At 31.7% G+C, this 22,706-nt stretch overlaps 1 protein-coding gene across 1 annotated transcript in view; it reads left to right on the forward strand.

Annotated features, from left to right (window-relative positions):
* The window catches only part of LOC127733504 (CST complex subunit CTC1-like), a 49,558-nt gene that overhangs the window by 10,589 nt on the left and 16,263 nt on the right, over nucleotides 1–22,706 (forward strand). The window contains exons 8-22 of the mRNA XM_052242858.1: nucleotides 606–666; nucleotides 1,109–1,195; nucleotides 6,614–6,706; nucleotides 7,349–7,509; nucleotides 8,727–8,820; nucleotides 9,661–9,741; nucleotides 10,326–10,453; nucleotides 10,872–10,983; nucleotides 11,781–11,939; nucleotides 12,715–13,578; nucleotides 14,107–14,171; nucleotides 15,201–15,316; nucleotides 16,243–16,492; nucleotides 17,466–17,708; nucleotides 19,102–19,243. Coding sequence (XP_052098818.1) covers nucleotides 606–666; nucleotides 1,109–1,195; nucleotides 6,614–6,706; nucleotides 7,349–7,509; nucleotides 8,727–8,820; nucleotides 9,661–9,741; nucleotides 10,326–10,453; nucleotides 10,872–10,983; nucleotides 11,781–11,939; nucleotides 12,715–13,578; nucleotides 14,107–14,171; nucleotides 15,201–15,316; nucleotides 16,243–16,492; nucleotides 17,466–17,708; nucleotides 19,102–19,243 — 2,656 coding nt within the window. The remainder of the gene's footprint in view (nucleotides 1–605; nucleotides 667–1,108; nucleotides 1,196–6,613; nucleotides 6,707–7,348; nucleotides 7,510–8,726; nucleotides 8,821–9,660; nucleotides 9,742–10,325; nucleotides 10,454–10,871; nucleotides 10,984–11,780; nucleotides 11,940–12,714; nucleotides 13,579–14,106; nucleotides 14,172–15,200; nucleotides 15,317–16,242; nucleotides 16,493–17,465; nucleotides 17,709–19,101; nucleotides 19,244–22,706) is intronic.

Below are 22,706 nucleotides of genomic sequence, written 5' to 3' on the forward strand. Positions count from 1 at the left end.
AGTATGCCTTTAGAATTGTCTTTTGCTAAAATTTTACCTAGCTATTAGGAATGCTGGCCTGTTATTATAATATTAACTTTTAATAGTTATGAGACTTAAAAAAGTAGGGGAATTTTTTATATGTTGCACAATAACTCTTTAACAATTTACTTTTAACATTACTAAATTATAAGGATTGATGTTACTAGAGTCTATTCATTTTGACAATTCTCTCGTGTACATCCACCCTATATATTCTTCTTTGTAATTCTTTAGATTACATCAGGCTTTCAAAAACAGTCAAACTGTCTGTTAAAATGTAAACCATTACATCACAGAGAATTCATTACCTCATAAATATGAATATTTTTACAGTAATTGACCTTAAATTTTTTTTTATATCAGTGTTGTTGACTTAATATATTGGCATTTACACATTAAAGAAATTGTACTTTTGATAATGAGAAGACATATGTGAAATTGATGTTTGGAAAAGAAATTTTAAAATAAATTTGACATGTATTTGTACTATAGTGGAGATTTGCATTGATTATTATCTTCAAAGAGCACGATACATTTAGTTACAAATTTATTTATCAGTTAATAGTAGCAGATTTAAATTTCAGTGTTAAAAAAGACACTTTGTTTTGTGTGAGACTGGAATCTGATGTGAACATACTCATAAAGGTATATACATGTAATTATGTACTTTAATGTTATTGAAATGAATTATTAGATAAATACTGAATAAAGGGAAGCTAATTACCCAACATGCTAAGAAGTGTGAAAAAGAAAAATAGACAAGAAGTGGGACTGACATATATATTGTTACCTATTATCTTGAAAAATGTTGAAGTTAAGTCTGAAACAGTGATATTAAGGTATTTATTTTGTATACCAGACATAAACTGATTGTTCGTTTGCTAGATGTTTTGGTTCAACCTAATTGCTACATTGTGGAAGATTTGTATAAAATAAAGGATTTTCTTTTAAAAGATTTTATGTACACATGATTTAAAGTAAAACTTAAGCATTCAAGTATATAAAACATATTAAACATTATTTTAAATTTAAGGTATATGACTCAATTTTAAGAGTTATAAATCATTATACTTCCTTTTTTTCACAGAAAAAGGAGTTTTTGCCCTGGCAAATATTTCTATTACCAAAGAAAGAGTATTTGTTTACAAACATGAAACCAACAACATTACAACAGGTAGTATTAACTTGAATGAACTTAGGTAAACTCATAAATAATGCATGGGTGTTTAGCTTACATAGCCACAAGTACCAGAATTTACAAATGCTGTCACTTGGTGTCTCATTTCTGATAACTTTTCATCTTCATAGTTTGAATCAAAAGTGGCAGAGGTAATATAAATATATTAATATTTATTTCTGATTTATCAATTTTCAGAATTTTTTTAATGGTCCCTTAACACAATTTGGAGCAAACAGATGTTGCTTTGTCCGAAATAAATGCTTTCATTTAAAAATCTTGAGATCACTTGCTTAATTTGAAAAAAAGATAAACGGATAGGAGATATAGGGATGGGGAAAGTTTGAAATCAATAGGTACACACAAGGTTACTTACTAAAAATAAAATGAGAAAAATGGTTTCCAGAAGATAACGAGTTTCCTTTATTGGTTAACATATGAAACTTATAAAAATATAAGATATTGGGAAGGGGAAAGGCCATTTGAATTTTATGGTAAAAAGTCAAGGTTGCAGCTGCTAAAGATTGTAAAGATATGAGGTGCAATTGGTTGTTTCTGGTCGACTTCTTGAGGTATACTTATTTGATTTGATAAATATTTACAGTTGAGGTAACATAGGTTGGTCATGTCAACTTTTCACTTTTTTTACATGAAATGGTAAGGCCTAATATATTTAATCATTCTGGTGACTTCCTGCTCTTGACAATAATAACTTTATTCAAGGGCAGAATCAACTTTCAACAGTTAGGACAAAGATTTAGACAACCAATTTGCATTAGAAAATTTAGAATTAAAACCTCATTACAGAATTTCAGTAGCACCTTACATGTCAAATGGAAGACTTGTCTGCATAACTATGCAGTAAAGTGCAAATTGAAGAAATTCTTTTTCTCTTGTAGACTGATCCTTTAAGGGCATACAATGCAGTAGAGATCCCTCGTTGATTTTGTCTTGAAATTTTGATAGAAGTTCAATTTGAATGTGTACTTTTGAAATATGCAAAGACAAATATACCTTCATGACTTACTTTTTGAGATATTTTGGTTAGAAATTTGCATATTTGAAGGAAAATCCAGAAACTTCATAAATAAGGACTTTTAAGGAAACAGGAATGAACAGTCATAATTTAACTGGTTTTTTTTTTTGTAAAATGTTCCCTTGATCTATGGCAACAACATGCTGTAACAAGTTTAAGGTTTAAACTAAACAATTATTTCCTGAATTTGTATTACTATTAGTGAAATAAAGAAGTTGCCAATATTTTTGAGTCTACACAGAAGTGCAGAAAAAATTCTATCGTTGATTTTTTCTTAAAATTTTGGAGGAGGGTTATTGAAACAGTACTTAATTGATTGCAAAAGAAAAAAACTAGGGGTCCATGTGCTTGTTTTTTCAATAAAAGCCATAAACCTTGAATTTTTAATGACAAACGTCCTGTTTGCCGATATGGCGCTAAATTACGTTGAAATAAGTTTTTATTGCAATAACGTTGTGAAATTATTCCCGCCGTACACGACTACGCAGTCAAGTTCAGTGGTATAACCAAGGGGTTTTTCCAAAACGATATTAATCATCAAAATTTATAAAGCTTGTAACTATGAAATGTTACGAAAGTTGGACAGGATCTTCTTCATAATCAAGAAATAGCATCTTAAGAAGTATTCTAGTATTACTAAATTACTTTGAGAAATGTTCGGAAACAAAAAAGATTAGTCTGATAAAAGAATAAATTTGCATCTAGTCCTATAATTCATGTAGACAACACAGCTTGGACATAGTTTTAACTATTCAAAACATGACCAAATGTGAAACAATTATAAAGTAAGTGGGATAATATAAAAATTAAGACATTTGGTATGATTGCCAATGAGACAACTATCCACCATAGTTCAAATGACGAAGATAAAAGCAATAAAAAGTCACTGTACGGCTTTCAACAATAAAAAAAACCCCACACCGTATATAGTCAGCTATAAAAGGTCCCGACATGAAAATGTGAAACAATTCAAACATGAAAACTAACAGCCTTCTCTATAGGCATTATATGTATGTGCAACCATACCAACATTTACTCGGGTTAGCTTAGAAAACTACTCTGAACATGTTTAAAAAGTGAATATTTAGAGCTGTTTCGTGCAAATTCATCTCATAACTCTCTCAATAGTCCATTACGGTGTAGTATAACAATTCATAGAAAGTACAGCAGTCGATATTAGAGCATGAAATTGCATAATTATATCAAAAGATAAGTTACATAAGCTTCTTTTCTTGGTAATCTTTATGACGGTACATATGATTATTGCCTTACTTGTCTGTATTATACCTCTTCTCCAAGAGTGGGGGCAATATTGCAACCACCTTGTTAGTCTGTCCGTCCGGTGGTCCAACAAATATTTCGTTACTTTTCTGAGAAACTACCTCACAGAATGATTTCATATTTGGTCAGCGGCTTGACAAATGAGTTGTTACATGTGAACACTTTTCTGGTATGTCAGATACCTAATTCCCGTGTGCAGATACTTCTATTTTTATGTACAAGAGGGGATATGCTTAGCACGTTAATGGGTGCATACTTGTTATGGTCTATCATATTGGGTTTATTATAACTTTGTCTTTTTGATTCACAGTTCTTCTTCATACACATTTATATTCCACGGGGTTAAATTCTAAAAATGCCGTTAAACAGTTACTCCGCAACTTTTATTATCAACATATCTTTTATTCATTTTCTATATGAAATAAAAAAAAAAAACACATACAAAATTATGTGGATTTGATTTTTGGTGGAAGAAGACTTCAAGTCTTCTGAAAGCCTTTACTGCAGGCTGTAAAATCATTGAACCATCACCAGGACGTATGCCGTATCCCTTTCTGTGCTTTACAATTTCATAACAACTTCCGTGCCATATCTTGACACCGATGTTTATCCATGATCTAAGCATCTGCATCATTTAATTTATTACTTAGGCTTGAAAAATGATCACTATCGTTAGTGTTATAATTTCTCATGTTTTAATGTATTGATATCAACCCTTTTATTTATGTAAATTATTAGATTTCATCTCATCTTACATGAACTTTATTTGTTTACTTGTAACCGGATGTCTTTAAAGTAGAGTTTGTAGTAAGCATGCATGAATTTGGTATCAGGTCAGTTCGCCCTTGGTCCGTTCGCCCTGAGTTTGTCCCCATAGAGTACGTTCACCCTGGGTTACTTCTCCTTACTTTTATCGTGGAAGTATTATATTGACTGCTTTTATCAAGGATGTTTTATACGTCCTTGCAATTATTAAAAAAATAATAATATTATGGGTATTAAAGTTTAATAAACTTATTCAGATATTTGTATGGTATAAATTCTCGAAATTCATGAACACACATGAATAAAAATTAATTAAAAGTTGATGGCTTGTTTTGGAGCATTAATAGGTCATGATATAATTCTCACTGATTGTTGTAATAATTGTCTTTGGTAGATTAATAATTGGAATTATCGGAATAAAACAACTGGATTATTCGGGTTAATTTAAACCACGTTGGTTACATATCTGCGCATGTGCACAAATAGGAAATTTAATTGTGCATCTAAAAGTTTCAAAATGATGAAACAGAATTGTCACATATTCATACTATCCATCTTGAGTTAAAGTCAAGTATATACGTGGAGATTACTACTTCAAATCAATGATGCTTGAAAAAATACACGGATTTAGTTGTTCTGTGTGCGTTCAGATCTTTAATGCAATCAATTAAGTCATATTCCAGTTTTAGACAACATGTGTTTTTTTAAACGAAAGTTAGAATATCTAAGTATGTTATTGCGATAATAAAGAGTCAAGCGCACATGTGAATCTGCTGGTGTTTTACACATCAAACAATGCACCGTCTGTTGACAGAAATATCAATGTACAAACTAATGTCTTGACGGATTCCATTTCGAAAGTACGTAGTTTTCATGTCTGTTATTGTCGTAATGTCCCCAATGATTGCCTTTATTGCCTTAATACGTTTCAAAGTGATAGAAGTGATAAAAAACGGGATTTAACAACTGAATAGTCCAGCTCGTTACCGTTATTCGTCATTAAGGTACACACAAAAATGACACATTATCGAGGCTCGAGTACGGAACCAGTAATTTGTTGCTGTCAATATTTTATTTTCATGAAAAATTTCAGAAAAGGGCTGTTTGACTCCTGACGGAAAATGCCTTTCCTACCCTCATACTTTTGTGTAAAAATATTAGATGAAAAACAAATATGATATATGGGTCAAGCACTTTAAATTAACGGGTTTGAAATGCTAAAAGAGTCAAGCGCACACGTGATTCTGTCAACTGACGGTGCATCGTTTGATGTGTTAAACACCAGCAGATTCACGTGTGTGCTTGACTCTAAATTATCGCAATAACATAGCAAGGTCATCACCTGACATGACCTGTCAATCCTTGGCCTGACACATATCTGCATTGGATATATTTAGAATTTTTCAATATATGTTTATTTATTTAAAACCCTAATTTTAGCAAACTTGACTAAAATCTTGGTGGTCAGTTTTTTTTTTAAAGTGAACTATCTGCCTTTGACAGAAAACTTTCAAGTGAAACCAAATCAATTACTGTTATAATTGCTTGGTGAAATTGCATTGCATCAAGTTGACCATGCTGAGACGAATGTATGGAATTTAGATATAGAAAATTTAATTTGAATCAACAGTATTTGCAGATTTTTATGTTAAGTATAGTGAGTTTTGGTTGAGTTATGAGTATTATTATTTTTGGAAGAAAAAAATATGTCGAAAGCAATAATGGAACAAAGCAGGCTGGGTTGGTGTGGGCTGCTTTTATGGTAATTCAAGTTACCTTTTATGCATCTTCTTCCACCTCGGAGCAATCAGCTCTTTGATTTTTACATTTCTAGATAATACTGTTGACTTCATTATTAATGAATAAATATAACAATTCTCGTGATATGGCCGCTTTTCTTAGCAGGTACTTTTTTTTCAAATTCGCGCAACCGAATTTATGACATCAGCAGATTTCCCGCAAATGTGACTACTTCTAAAGCGACGTCGCGAAATGTGATCGTTCTTATTAGAAATATTGTGAATTTACAACGTTCTGATTAACAACGTCGCGAAAACAACACGAACAGTTTTGAAAACATTATTATCTGCCCTTGCTACTGTATCGTATGCCCTTAACATTTAATTTGAAAAATGCACAGTGCACCAATTTGGATACTGTGTCAAAAAGATTTCTTCTTGAATCCCATCCAATATATGCAAATATAAAGTTTGTCCTCTCATTATTTTTTTATTTTTTGGCACTATGGGACACTGCAAAAAAAAGTTTTGCATATCTAAATATTAGTTTTCACTATAGTTACCGGTAATACTTTCTTCCAATACTTTTTGTAGGGTGCTGGCCATCCTGTGAGATTATTTGTTCCATGTAAAAATAGTATTGTCTATTGCTGTACACCAGAAAGAAGCAATATATTGTCATTGGAGGTATGTAAAATAGTTCAGTAGTAAGTAAATATATAAAAAAGTTAATAGAAATGTCAATAGATAAAAAGTAAAGTAAAAAAAATACCAAACTCCAAGGAAAATTCAAAACGGAAAGTCCTTTATCAAATGGCAAAATCAAAAACTCAAACACATCAAACGAATGAAAAACAACTGTCATATTCCTGACGTTGTACAGGCATTTTCTTATGTAGAAAATGGTGGATTCTACTAGAGTGGATTTTTTTCTGTACTGCTTGTTCATACCACATTATTTTTTTAGATATGTTATTGATCAAATGTGTTTTTTTATAGAAAGTGTTGTAAAAAATAGAAAAAAAATATTCATTCATTATGTTCATGTAAGAAACCTACTTGTCTATCTATAAATTGTAAAACCTAATTAAACTTTAGGATAGAAAATGATGTTTTGATTTTGGCTGGTATCATTATTTATGTTTGTAAGTTAATAAAGAACTTTCTTGGCTTAAGCGCTGTATGAAATAGTCTCTTATATGATGGTGTCAAAAGTTTTCTTTGTGTCATAATTTTACTTTGGTATAAATTCAATGACAGACATAATATAAGATATATTGACATTGATAATGTAACTGGGCATAGTTTTAACAATTTGCTTTTCTGTAGGACTGGATGTCAAAAGCAGGCATAACAGAAGTATCTGTAGATTATAAAGACTACAGAGCAACAGATGAAATAGTAAAAAATAATCACATTTCTTATCAAGGTGTAATCACAAGTGATGAATATGCTTACCTAGGTGTATTTGAACTTGATCAGAAGGTCAGGTATGTGTATTAGTTTCATAACATCTCTTATAAACCATCTCTGTTGAACACAAGTAAGACCTTATCTTGATTTTCTGCTGTACCGTTTATGATTTAGCATCACATTATGCATAGGTTTATCCATTATAAAAAAAACCCATTTTGTTGGAATGTCAAGGATTGTGATAGTCTCACCTCTCACCAAAAACAACTTCTCTGAGTCTGTTTGTCAGAAAGCTTCAGCTTTTTTGTCATTAAGTGTAGTTGACCATTCTGTATTGTCAGTTTGATTTGACAATTCTTGTTTACTATTATAACACAATGAGACCTGCTGAACAGAATCACTAGAAGACCATTTTCCAGAAAGTTGTCATACCTGGTAGAATTGTTTGTCATCATGTGTAGTTGACCATATCATACATTCATTATGATCTTACAATTTCTGTCTGGCTGAAGGAACTTTTACTACCATATGACTTTTGAAGCATACTCATACCTTGTGACCATATTCTGCATTTGTTGTAGATTCATTTATTTTCGTGGATACCAATTTTCATTGATTTAGGGAAAATTGAATTCTTGTAGATATTAGATTTCGTGGTTTTGCCAAAGTCTGCATTCTTTATGCCAATAGAAAATGTGAACTTTGTTGAACATTTAAATTGGTGTGTGACCTATACCCATGAAATCCACTTAATTAATGTCCAATTAATAATAATGAATCAACAGTATGCAACAGCCCAGGACATTTTACTATGGCATAGCAATGTTGTTTCTTATAATTTGATCAATGATATCTCATGTACCTGATATCAGAATAAAAAAGAACATTTGTTGTTTCATTTACATTTCAAAGTGTTGGTCCACTTTTTATGCCCCACCTAGGGGCATTATGTTTTTCAGTCTGTGCATCCGTTCGTCTGTCCGTTCGTCTGTCCCGCTTCAGGTTAAAGTTTTTGGTCAAGGTAGTTTTTGATGAAGTTGAAGTCCAATCAACTTGAAACTTTGTACACATGTTCCCTATGATATGATCTTTCTAATTTTAATGCCAAATTAGAGTTTTGACCCCAATTTCTTGGTCCACTGAACATAGAATATGATAGTGCAAGTGGAGCATCCTTGTACTATGGACACATTCTTGTTTCAATATACAATTGACCCTCAGGAATTATTCAGACATGTTTTTAATACCTAATTCTGAAACAACAAAAATATAGCTTTATCTTTATTAATTGCAGGTTATATCTGTCCTACATTCCTGTGACTTATGTCAGCCTGAGACTTGGAACTAAGATCATGGTTTACAATGCACATCTACAAAAATCTGAGAAGGTACAGATATAACAGATAATCAGTATCCCCAGCTTTGGAAGGGAGCAGTATATAGTGATTGGGGAGTCTGTCAATTTGTTTGTTCATTTATCAGTTCTTCTGTTCTTCCATCTATCCATCCAACTTTAGTTTCTGCAACTGGTCCTGAGCCATTCCAGAGTGCTGCTTATCCTAAAGCAGGTGGTAGATAGTGATGAAAAAATCCGTCCATCCATTTGTCTGTTCTTTGTACATTCCTCCATTTGTTTGTCCTTTTGTATCCTGCAACTGCCCCTGAACTACTTGACAGAAATATGAGAAACTTGCACAAAATCTTGCCGACATGATAAACTTTTGCACCTTCTAACTATTTTCTTCTTCTGAATTATTCAATATTTGTACAGTGTCACTCACAGAATGAAGATATGCACCTTTTAGGTTGACTGAAGCAAATTGTGTTTTCTCATTTTTTTTCTATGTGTGAAATAGAGTAAATTTTCTTGGAATGAATGCTCCCGAAAGTGCTTACCGGTAGATTTTTTTTTTCACTTGAAACATTGTCAATTTTTATAGTCCTGAAGGCTGTTTTAAATCACCATTGCTCTTGTCATTGTTTCTTAAATATTTTTTTTGTCTATTTAAAAAATTGGTTTTGATTTCAGATTTGAGTTGTCACTATTGAAGTTATCGTTGAATATATTTAAAACATTAATGCATGGTATTGACCTTTGTCCATCCATTAAGACTTTATTTTGACCTCTTGACGTTCTTTGTTGGTTGCTTTTGTTGTTAGGTTGTTATAATATTGACATTTACCCCCACCTCATATTCATAGAAATAACAAAATATTAAATTTTTTAGGATGACAAAATAAGAATAGTTGGTTGTTTGTCTAGCTGTATCAAGATTCTAGAGTTTTCTAGTACAAACCTTTCAGCAGAGGTAAGATAGTAAAATATTACTTAGAGACACTGTTAATAAGAGCTGTTACTACAATTTTGACTGTTAGAATCAAGAAGCCTTTTGTCTTAAAGTCTCTTTGCATAATGAGAACTTGTCAAAATGAAGTTATCTGCATTAGTGGACTCCCACCAAGTGAGGGACTTTGTGGGTGTAAACCCCAGCCATATTAAAACAAAGACTTTGAAATTGGCATTTGCTGCTTCACTCCCAAGCACATATGATTTAGGAATAAAAGCAAAGACAAGTCAGCTCATACACAAAATAATGCATCAGGGTTGGACGAAATGCAATCCTGTGGACTGTTTACTTGTGAGCTAGAGTATACAAAGTGTAACTCAGAGTGTCATACTAGTACAAATATGCAAAAGTTAACTTACTTTCAGATATGATAACAAAAATCAAAAATTCTATATAGTTTGTTGATTCTAGTCACTTCCCAATAAATTTATAAGTTTATGATCAAAGTATATCCAATGAATAATGTTAATTCCGAGTTCATTGTTTAAAATTTGTCAAAAAATATCTATGTTCTCAAGCTAATTTAAAAACTTTTTGTCTTTCAGAATTTAAGGATTCCTAAATCTGTTCAAATTAATTTGTGGAAACAAAAATATAGCTTGAATGGTTTGACTTTTGTGATGGATGTAATGCTTCATTTGAGACAGAAATTTACAAACTATACAATTGAAAGGTATGTTTCTTCTGACACATTTCTAAGAGGACAAAAGTCCGGTTTTAACACAGATTTGATGAAATATCTATTGTTAAATTAAGGTATACTTAACTTTCATTTTCAAAACTCTTTCAAATTCCTAATACTGTAGATGTTTTGAATTGTCAAGTCATTATCATAGAATTATCTAACAAATGGAACTTACTGTTTCTAAATAAACCAGTTGATTTCTGTTATCAGAAACACCCTAAATTTCCATTAGTTTTAAATCAGGACTGTTCCATTAATTTTTATAGAAGGTAATTTTATACATAAGGGGGATTATGATATTATAGTGAAGACAAGGCAACAGAATGAATACAGTAAATGGTTTGTCTATTTTCGTATGCCTAAATTTAGAAAAACAAAAAAATTCTAAGCTAAGCATTTTTTTCAGATTCGGAGAAATACTACCTGTTATAACAGACCTGTGTTCAGTAAATACTACTTTGACCAGAAATCATTTGCAAGAAGTTCTTACTACTACATGTTGTTTCCTTTCAGATAAAGTTAGTATTAATAGAGTTGAAAGCAGTGACTTTAAATCAAAATGCAGTTGATAATTTAGTTTATATTTAAAATTTGGCAATAAAAATAAGACTTAAGAAAGTTTACAAAAAGTCATTATTGTATAGCAATATAATATTGCCTACAGAACGTAATGAAAAGTTAGCATGCAATATGCTATGATTTTGCACTAGTACAAATATAGCTTCAGATTTATAGCCATCATCAGTGACAAAAATATGCTTTAAACAGTTTTAATGCCCCCACCGCTAGGTGACTTGGGCATTAAGTGTTACCCTTGTCCGTCCCGTCCATCTGTACATCCCCAAAATTGGTTTCCGTTCTCTAACTTAAAGTTTGCCTCAACCAAATGTTATAAAACTTATACACAATGCTTATTACCACAAAACACAGATCAAGATCGATCACTTTTACCGTTCATGAGTTATGCCCCTTTATAAACATAAAATTTGCTGAATTTTTCGTTTCCATTCTCTCACTTTAGTTTGCCTCAACCAAATTTTTTGAAACTATGTCAATAATTAGTACATTGACTCATGCATATTTACAAGCGGGGGCATCTGTGGCCCATAGACATATTCTCCGTTTATTTTCTGGTTAACTTATGTTATGCTGCTGTATCATTGACTTTTAGTAGTTTTACCTCTAATTACCTTTTATTTATAAATATTCATAATATAAAGTTATATTCCCTTAGGAGTAGAGGGATTTCAGTTTCTTATATTCTTTATTTGGTATAATTAGTGCCTAAACTTAACAAAAATATCTTTTTGCACAGACAGAGTATAAACATACTTTTCCACAAGTGATTGAGATTGACATACCTGATGCAGAAGACAAAATGAATGATATAGCAGTAGCAAAGCATGATGGGAATAAAGGCTGGAACCGTACCCTTTATTGGAATTATGTCATACAACAAGGAGCTGGACACCAGGTTTTGTATGAATTTGAATACTTTCTTATATATTTTATGTATTGTTTGTTAGCTCATACTCACTTTTGTTCTTCATTTAAAAGGTTATTCTTAATGATCTATAGTATTAAGAACACATATGGATCTGAGCCTTACAATTTAAATAGTTTTCTAATGTAACTGATAAATTTATGTAAAATATGATTATATAATAACTAATCAAAGAATTCAAATATGAAAAAAATATTCAACAAATGACCGAACAACACATTAATTCACAAATGCGTGTTTCACATGAGTTAACTATCAGTGTTGTTTCATATTTTTCTCAATATTTGAATTATTTGATAGTTATTCTTTTTATTACTTGACTGAGGGCTTTTTAAGGAAAATAAAGTTGAAAATACAAGAAACTATATCATATTAAACACATTCCAAATTCTTTTGATGAAAGGTCATCAACAATGTTGTACCAACACCCATTGGTGTATGATGTCAGATGGGAAATCAGGGTATTTCATTGCAACTAATGTAATAATGTCATTTCTCTGGCAGACAATGATATATGAAAAAATACAAACTACAAGGAACAGTATGATATTTGTTAGAGAATAGTAAAAAAAATTAAAATGAAAAGGGCAGTAAATTCAGGTATTGAACATTTATTTCACGAACTTTTAAAATTTTTAATTAAAATTTTTGTTTTAAAATGTATGTTGCTAAATTTGTTTTACTTAGTACATTATAGACTTGCAAGGATAATTTTAGTTAAGGTTTAACTTTCTTCTTTTTCCAGATAATAGTTGGAGAAATTCATATAAGTTCCAGATCCAGTAAAATTCAGCTTAGAGATCAAACTGGAGTCATAGAGTGTGTTGTTATGGAAACACAAAAAGACCATGAACAATACCATGAATGTACAGCTCAATGTTGCATGTGCTATCAAACACCAAGGTCAAGGTTTACATGTCCACATCTCCATCCACATCACAGTGGATGCCTTGTTGCCATAACAAAATTCACTGTTGTCAAGGAGAGATTTCTTCTGGGAAATTTCACAGATATAAGAACTAAGGATAATATTGTGACAAGCAAAACTAAGGAATTAATTATAAAGTACTTGGTTTTCAGTTTATTAGATGTTATATTGATACAAAAGCCTAAATATACAATCAGCTGTCAGCATTCCTCACTACAAAATTCTTCCAAAGACAAAGAAAATCATAAAATGGATGTATCAGATAATCACAGATTGTATGTTAATCAAAAGGAATCCTTGAATATGAATGACAATAACAAAAACAAAGTTGAATTATCATTCATAGCTCATATATGTGATCATTTACATCAAAGAAAAGACATGTACGAAGAGAAATGTTTGACATCACAAACTCTGATTGACATTGAGAAAGATGTCAATGCTGAAGAAAAACAACAATCTTGTTCAAAATGTCAGCTAGTATTATTTGAGAACTCCAATGTGAAATATTTTAATGTCATACAAAGCGGATGTTTGTATAGGTTTGTTGGTTTTGATGGTGTCATTAAAGAAAGGAGGAAGTTACCGTGGCAACTAAAGCAGTCTGCAAAGAAAGCTGGTGACAACCTGTGTTATGTGTTGCCAGATAATTTTATAGTTGAAAGAGAATTTCATGAACAGGTAGTTATATTTTGCATCCAAGACTTCATTTCTTAATAAAAAAAAATTAAGAAGGTTCCAAGATGGAATAAAGTTATAAGGAGGAAGAAAACAACACCATAGCCAAAATAAAAATGTTGAACAAACATACATCAGTACACAAAACATTGCACAGAAAACTCAAAAACAGGGGAGGAAGATGGCTCAGCATTTCTTGCTGAACTAGTACACCCATATCTTATTGGATTGCGAAAGAATCTTTCAAAAAAATCTTTTATTTGGCAAAATTAAAATGAAAACAGGTCAAGAGAATTGACTGGATGCTGGAGATTTTATGGTTTACTTCAGATATCTGTATTGGAGAACATATTTATAATAATACATTTCAAAATAGTTCTTTGGATTTATATTCTTAGTGTTTTTTTTAACATTCTATGGAATTTTATATCTTGGCATAATTTATTCCCCTCTTGGTGCTTAACAGCTACAATGATGGCATGTTTTTTCCAAAAAAGGACACAGATTGATTTCAAATTCTGTATATTTCAGAAAAGTGATGCAGCAAAACAGTTAGAAGGAAGGGTTGACAGTATAGAACATATCCTTACTCGCAGGTATGAAGGATAAAATAACTACCAATTGTTGCTATCATCTGCATATAAGTTATTGAAAATAGTAACTTATAACATATGCTGGCTTAATTTTCTAAAAAAACACAGAATTTTGTGTTAATTGTATTACCAGATATAATAAATCGTGGACAAACATATTTGGATCATTTAGGTCAAGAGATAGGACAAAAATCATCAAATGACAATTGCTGTTTTATCCATGAGGACTTAATGTGGGGCATTATCCTTGAGGACTTAATGTGAGGCATTATCCATGAGGACTTAATGTGGGGCAGTATCCTGTCCATCCATTCCCACCTCCTCACCCGATCTTGTGTCATAAGTGTCAGCTTTATTTTTATCAGAGACTATCAGCTCATTGGCATTTATTTTCTAAGAAGGGAAAAATGAGGCATTCAGTATGGTAAGATTTAAGATATTTTCCTGTTTGAAACAAGCTGTTATATAGAGCTCTTGATCAATAAGGTTTAAAAAGTTTTGATATCTGTTTTTAAATTCCCGCAAAAAAATATACAGGAATCACTTTGTTCGTATGTCCTTCCGTCCGTCAGTCTGTCTTTCCTCCGTCCCTCGGTCATGTCTCTGTCCGTTCGTCTGTCTGTTTGTCTGTCTTTCCGTTCCAATTTGTGTCCTGCTCATAATATTTTTACCATGGAACTTGACTGAGAGTAAAACCTTGTCTGATTTGTCAACATACAACCTTAAAAAAATCACAAGGACAATTAGAGCTTCCATGACTAGCTTAAAAAGTGTAAAACATATCACAATGTTGATAAAGACAGTATTTTTTAAAAGAAACAACAGATAGTCATAGTCAAATTCTTCCCATTTGCATGTCTACAATGTAATATATATTTTTTTGCAGCCAAATGCATAACACTACTTTTTGAGAATAATATAGTACTTTACTGATGATACTTGACTATTTGTTTGTGTGAGGCATACCCATTTTCCTACATTATTTTTATTTTGCCACTGATATAACTATTGTAATTGTTTATTTATTTACAGCTATTGTAGACATTATGTTAGTATATTAGGCACAATTGTGAGAAGAGTTCATCATGAACCTGATGATATTGGTATAGTTCTTAAAAGACTGAAATTTAACAGACATCTTATGCCAGGTATATTTAATGCAATGAGAAATAGCAAGGACATTTCAAAAGATCCAAGCTCATACAACTTTGTTTGTTTTGAAATTGTAATGCAGTCTAACCTTATTTACCCAATTCATACCTACTTTCCTAGATGGTTCATTGGTCAACCAACCTCCTTGGTGGTCTCGTAGTAGCATGATTTCCTAGAACCCTGGCCAGGTCAAACTAAAGACTTAAAAATTGGTATCTGCTGTTTCTTTGCTATTAAGAATGAGGCATTTACGAATAAGAGTGAAGACTGGTTGGCTTGGAGTCAGAATAATGTGTCCAGGTAGGCTAACATTTCTTTCTGCAAACTGTTACCTTGTGAACTCTCACATTAAAAATCTGGCAAAGCGTTTTTTGTAAAGCAGATATATTCATGTCACATTATTATGTTCTTGTTCCGGGTATACATTTAAGTTGCCACTGGATAATAAACAGCATCCATCATCATCAGTGGTCAACCTGAAGTTTTTATGATGGAAGGAACCTTTCTTTAGGTATGATCCTACCTTGACTTTATTTTCATGGATCATTGATAATGTTAAATTTCTGTTACACCTGTTCTTGAAGACTTTCAACATATAAATTGAATCATAATAAATTAAGCAGATATTTTTAATATAGCTATATAATAGAGTGTGCACTGTTGTGTTATGTAGATTAATAAAGTAAATCTTTAGTAAAATCTTATTTAATAACACATGAGGTTTAAATATCTAATCATCACCGTAAAAATCAAATTGATGGAACATTCATTGTTTCTGTTATAATGAGCTATAAAAACCTTAATGTTAATTATCATCATGTAATTAAATTATACCGACTTACATGTTTTTGATATTTTCATTGACTTACATGCTTTTGATATTTTCGTTGACTTGCATGATTTATTATATTTTATTTTATAGATAATGGTATATCAACTCTTGATAACTGGCAAATACAGCTGCAAATAAAATGTATGAAATCAGAAAGAGAAATATCTGTGTATCTTAAACTTGACAACGTAACCTATCCACTAGGACTGGTTCCTGGCACTGTTGTGTACATGGAGCAAATAGAGAGAAGAGTATCAAGGAAGGGTGTGGTTTATTGTCAGTTCAGTATTGTATCATCAATCACTGCACTGCATCAGAATTGGTCTGAATTGATAACAAGGTAATAAGGGAAAGAAGTACTGTAAATTTAGAAATTATTACATGCATTTATTATTGTGATTGTTAAATTGGGGTGGGTGATAGTAAGTAAACAGAGACATTTTAAAGTCCAGGAACCCCCAAACCACTTGTGACACACATTTATATGAAGATATATTATTTCAGAATATGCCTGCATATAGGCTAAAGCCTTTTTACTCTGATCATCCGCAAAATTTACACCATCTTTTCATGTGCAAATTACCACTTACTCTGAATCTATAGTTCATAAAATCTCAAACTTTTATAGTATTTTTTCATTTTTTATTTTGGGGCTGGATTGGTTTGGCAATGGAACGACCTATTTGATTTCTGTGCATTTTCATGAATTTTCTGGCATTTACCTCTGCTTAGTAATTATAGCAATGTGAGCAAAGGCAAAACAACGATACAGAACGGTACCAGCTTTGACAGAAATGTTCAGAATTCTTGGGTGACATTATAATTGTGCATACAGAAAATTAACAACTTCAAGCTGTAGAAATGGACTCTACACACATGCCCCTGTCATAAAACAATTATAGTACTGTTTAATTTAATTGACCATTCACCACCTGAAAAATAATATCTTTCAAACCCCCAACATAGGTTAAAAAAGTAGACCAGTGTTCTGACTGGGGGGTTGTAATTTTTCCTGGAAAAGCATTCAACAACAAAAAAAACCCTTTAAACATCAACATACAAACCTGAGTGATAGATAATATTTTTAAGGGGGTGAGTGACAGTACTTTTGTTTGGTTTAAGCATTTGAATTTGGTATGTTTTTTGTGTTTTGGTTAAAATAAAAAAAGAGTGAACAATGGCATTAAGTTTTAACTTTGTTATATTATCATATCTGATAATTAAAATGTAAATTAATTAGAAATGACAACCTTTGCATGGTACTTGTACCATATGTTCCATGTATGTCAGATATGCTGAATTTTATCTTATAGAAAAGAAGAAAACCCAGAAGAATGCGATGACAGTCAACTTCCTACTGAACAGTACAAGTTAGGATTTTTAGCAGATGTTTGGGAAGATAATTCAATACAGCAGTTCTCATGTGTCTGTTTTGTTCAAAAGGTTGTCAAGATATCATTGAAATGTAGCTGTCAGATGTGTGGTAGTGTGATTGTAGATCGATGCACCAATAACTTATGTCACTGTGAGGAGTATACATTTGTTTCTAGAATGAGGTAATATATTTAAGAGTTATTTAGGAGTATAACTGGTAAGGATAATAATAAAGGAATGACCCGATGACCTGAGGCAGTTCGAAACATGACCTAAGGGAGGTTCCATTATGAAGTCCCATATTTATAAAGACAAAACTATAAAGCTCCTTTTTATGTTACAATACAATACAATTCATGTGGTTTGCTTCACTGTAAAAGTAGATAGTAAAAACACACACATCTGATTATTAAAAGGAGGGGTTATACTAGTTAACCTCTACCCTTCTGTCCATCCATCTGTAACGCATTGCTGTCTCATGTCTTATACTACAAACAGAGCTTCTGTAAATTTGGTACCAAGCTTCATAGGGGTAAGGTATACCCTGTCACACATTTTCAGTTCCTTAATTTATCGAATTCCTGTTTGCAGCATACATATAAGAATAAAGAGATGTGGTATAATTGCCAATGAGATGGATGTAAGCAATTATAGGTCACAGTATTGTCTTCAACAATGAGCAAAACCCATACCATATAGTCGGATATAAAAGGCCCTGACATGATAAAATATAAAACAAGTCTCACAAGAAAACTAAAGGCATAGTATATAACAAAACAATTTATGAAAAACAAACATGACACATGAACCAACAACAGCCATGTTCTTTACATTAATTCATTTATATGAGATCTTTTTAGCATTTACAAATTAGAGCTTCTTGATATTTTAAAAACCATGTCCATATTCATTTTCTTTTGTCCGTTTCCACATTGATTCATATATGAATTAACTTTCTCTCAAAAGCAAGAGTTGCGTATGAATTAGTGAGGAGTTCAAATGGTTCTTTATTCTGATGGTCTAACAATTTTATATAGTTTCTGGCCTCTCACTAATACTGCCACTTAGAATTAAATTTTATGATGAGACTTCATGAATCCTGTTTGAAGTTTTATATACTCAATTACTGATAATTTCATAATTATCTGTCCCAAAGGTATCTCTTTCTTTTTGTCTCATATGTGCTGTATAAGCAAATTGCAAAATTTCTACAATGGTGATGGCTTAACCTATTTGTATAGTGTTGCCTAGTAACTTCTGAAATTTGAAAAAGGCCAAATACTGTAAACCAACTAATTTTCGCGAGCGATTTATTTTTGCGACTTTTTTTAGTACAAAAATAACGTAAATATAAATCGTCACGAATGTGTAAAACTTGGATCTTTCCTTATTTAACTTCATAAAACAAATTCGAAAATCGCGAAATTAAATCGTCGCAAAATGGGCTATTAAGGGCTAAACACGAAATAAAGTAGCCGCAAAAATAAGTTGGTTTACAGTATAAACTGAGCATTATTTATAACATAACTTAGAACTTTCATATCATTTAGTGTTGATATTAATTTTCATTTCCAGTTTGATAATAGATGATGGAACCAGTGTTGCTATGGTTACTTGTTCTGATAAAAAAGTTCAGACATTACTGTTACTGTCAGAAGATCAATGGGAAGCCTTGAAACTTTCAGTGAAGCAACATGGTGAAGTGTTTTTACAACAGGTATTTGTAAATTTCATTTGGTCATGATTTAGAAACTTCATATTAAAGACATGACACGATTTTTTTTTTTTTTTTTTTTTTTATTATATCAGTAAATATCAGTCTTAAAACATGTTTTGTATAATTTTGCTGGTCAAAACCTGATCAATCGGCATTTTCTAGGTCAAAGAATCCAGCGCTTGTCATAATGAATGATTTTTAATTAGATAACGATCACGTGATCGTGCTTTCATCACTGGTTACAAGCTGGGAAAGTGTCTCAAACTGGACAATGTCGATCACTTTCTGCACAATTACACTATGGACGGTATTAACAGCTCTTTTTTCCGATTACTGACAAACTACGAAGACATTTGACCTCATCAATTTGAGCCATTGTGTGTGGAAAATACCCAAGAAAAAGACATTAATTCTTCAACAAGGACGATTCTTTCAGACAATACCGATTTGATTGTTACCATACATATGGGTTAGTCTGATGAATAAATTTAATAAACCGCTTTATGCATTTTCTTTATTTAAATAAAACTACTTTTAATTATGATTGAAAATATAAATTTCTAATTATTGATGATCAAACTGTTCTTTTTTCTCTCTCTTTTGGTAATGTTATGATGATGTGTGCGCCAGAAAAAAAGAAAAAAAAACGATAGTAAAATTCAAATTAGGCGCTCGCAAAGGGTATGTTTTTTTTTGGGGGGGGGGTAGTGACTTTTAATAGGTATAAATTATCATCAAAAGTTATGTTTATAATTTTTTTGGTTGGAAACCATACATCACACTATTTCTGCATTAGGAAAATTATTCAATTAACAATTTTATTACTTTCCCCCCTTTTATGTAAACATTCATTGGAGGCTGTTGTTTTAGTAATTAAATTTTTACACCTATAGCATACTTGACCAGGTGAAAGGTAAGAAGGCACCTGTAGTGTGATTTAGTCATGTGTAATGTTATTTACCTTTTAAAACCATACATTTTAAAGAAAAAATATCTTATGTTGAAATAATTAATATAGCAATACTACACTTCTAAAGTATGCAATTCCATCCAGACCCTTATAAATCTAACTTCAAATTTAAGGAATTTCACAAAGTAAATTCAAATTCACATATTTCCACCCCTCTCTGCCAAATATCATTTAGCAATCAATTTGTTTATTGCTACCAGTAAAATGCTTGAGTCCAGGAATATATTCACAACTCGTAATGTTCTTTTTGAAAACATTTCTTCAAAAGGGGGTCATTTAAAAAAATGTGTAATTTTCAATCGGACTGAGCATGAAAATGTATTCAGTCTTGGAGAACATGAGTTATGTATCAGTTGTACTTGGCTTTAATCTAGCTTTACAGTATTTGCTTTGTCTCTACTGTTTTTACGCTAGTGGTTTCTGTACTTCGTACCGATATTTTGAGTTAGACTGGTTTTTTTAGTATTGCATCCAAGCTTTTGAACCAGTATTGTGCATCTTTTCTATTAATTCATCGAGCTTTATGCCTAATAATTTCTTATATGAAGTTATAGACTTTCAAGCATACAGGAATATTACTATTCCATCTCAAGAAGAAGTCAATTAAAAAAATGCATCTGTAATAAACTTTTTTATATCTGTATATTCTTAAAAGCAATAAAAATAAGATCTATATACCGGTTGTCTATTAGTTATCAACACTGGTTAGGTTATTTAATTGGTTATGCATAGGGTATTGTATGGTCGTACTACAGGTATTCATTAAGCATCAGTTAGTTGTACCTGTATTACTGTAACAATAATATATTCCAATCTCACCTGTGCCTCGGCAAAACCAACATCCAGGATGTACACAAAGAGCTTATGAAGTAATATTGCGTAATAACTATGTCTTATCAATCCCCTATGTGTGGTGACACCTGAAGGTTACAACTTCAAACGATACCTGAAATTGCGAAATTCAATCTCCTGTACCGCACAACTGTGACCTATGATGAACTCATGGCATGGAACCCGAGACCCCAACTCTGGATTCCTTATGAAAGTGGGCGGAAAAAAGTGTAGTTTGGGGTTGTTTAAAACAAGGATTTGTATAGTAAGACTACAAATCCTTGTTAAAAACTCCCATCTTTACACCTTCTAAGTCTGCGTGTCATTCGTAAAACAGAAAATATCATGTCATTATTCTTTTTAATTATATTGTTGAATCCATCGGCATCACACATAATCATTGTTTATCACTGTCATGCATTTTGTTGGGTAATAATCGAAACTAAATTTGCGCTGTACCCATAGGTCAATATGAATGAAAGTAATCAGTGACGTAGTAGCCTCGTTCTGAGTGACTACCGGGATGGAAATATGCATATTTGACAGGTCGATAAATCGTTGCATTAAAGTACATATTTTACCAAATATCTGACACTTATATTGCTATCGATGTATTTTTGGGGAAAGTTATGTATAAATAAACATTTAAAAAACAAAAATTGAAAATCGTGTCATGTCTCCTTTAAACCATCCTCACAAATTATTGAATTATAAACCACCAATAAAACTTGATACACTGAAATATGTGAATGTAAAAATGTTAATAAAAGTCCATCGCACTAACATATATATGGTAATCTTTTCTGGAAAATTAGTTCAAGTTTGTTGAGTAAAAAGGGTAATAAAAGTCCATCACACTAACATATATATGCTCTGTTCTATGGTAATCTTTTCTGGAAAATAAGTATAAGTTTGTTGAGTTTATATGAAATATACAAAACATGCAAAAGTTGGTTAAATCGTACTACTATGAGTGTCTTGTAAAAGAATTAGGAATAAATGAGCACTCAGGTAATCCCACATACAAAAACATATCATTTGACAAGGATGAGATTTTGGCGAATCATAAGTCCTTCATGGCTTCAATGAATATTACATTGAACAGCAAATCGGAGGACTTACCTTGTTTGTATTGGATACCTAAGCTTCTCAAAATTCCGTACAAATAATGGTACATTGCCGGCTCATCTGCATGTTCGACTAAAGTATTGTCCATTAGATTGACAAAAATTCTGTCCGCAGTGAAAGAGGGTCTTCAGAAACACTGTGAAACTGTTTACTCGCATAGTTGTATTAACCATATGTGGATTCTAAAAAAACTCTATAGAACTTCTGGATAATTTTAAATCTCGATCTTTTTCTGAAATTAGTTCTATCAAAACTTTTGATTTTTCAACCCTGTATACCACCATTCCCCATGTGAAATTGAAAAATCGTCTGAAAGAAATAATCCACAATGCTTTTCAACATAAAAATGGTAGCATACAATACAAATTTATTACTTTGGGATACCATACGGCATATTTTTGTCTCGACTTGATGGAGTCAAAAAGCGAGACATAGGTATGCTGTATCCGGCGTTGGCGGCGATGGCGCTGTCAACAATGTATTAGTTTGTGATTAGGTCTAGTTCATGGTGAACCACTAGTGGTAGGTCAATAA

The sequence above is a fragment of the Mytilus californianus genome, unplaced genomic scaffold, assembly GCF_021869535.1.
Source record: "Mytilus californianus isolate M0D057914Y unplaced genomic scaffold, xbMytCali1.0.p SCAF_3, whole genome shotgun sequence".
Taxonomy (NCBI): Eukaryota; Metazoa; Mollusca; class Bivalvia; order Mytilida; family Mytilidae; genus Mytilus; species Mytilus californianus.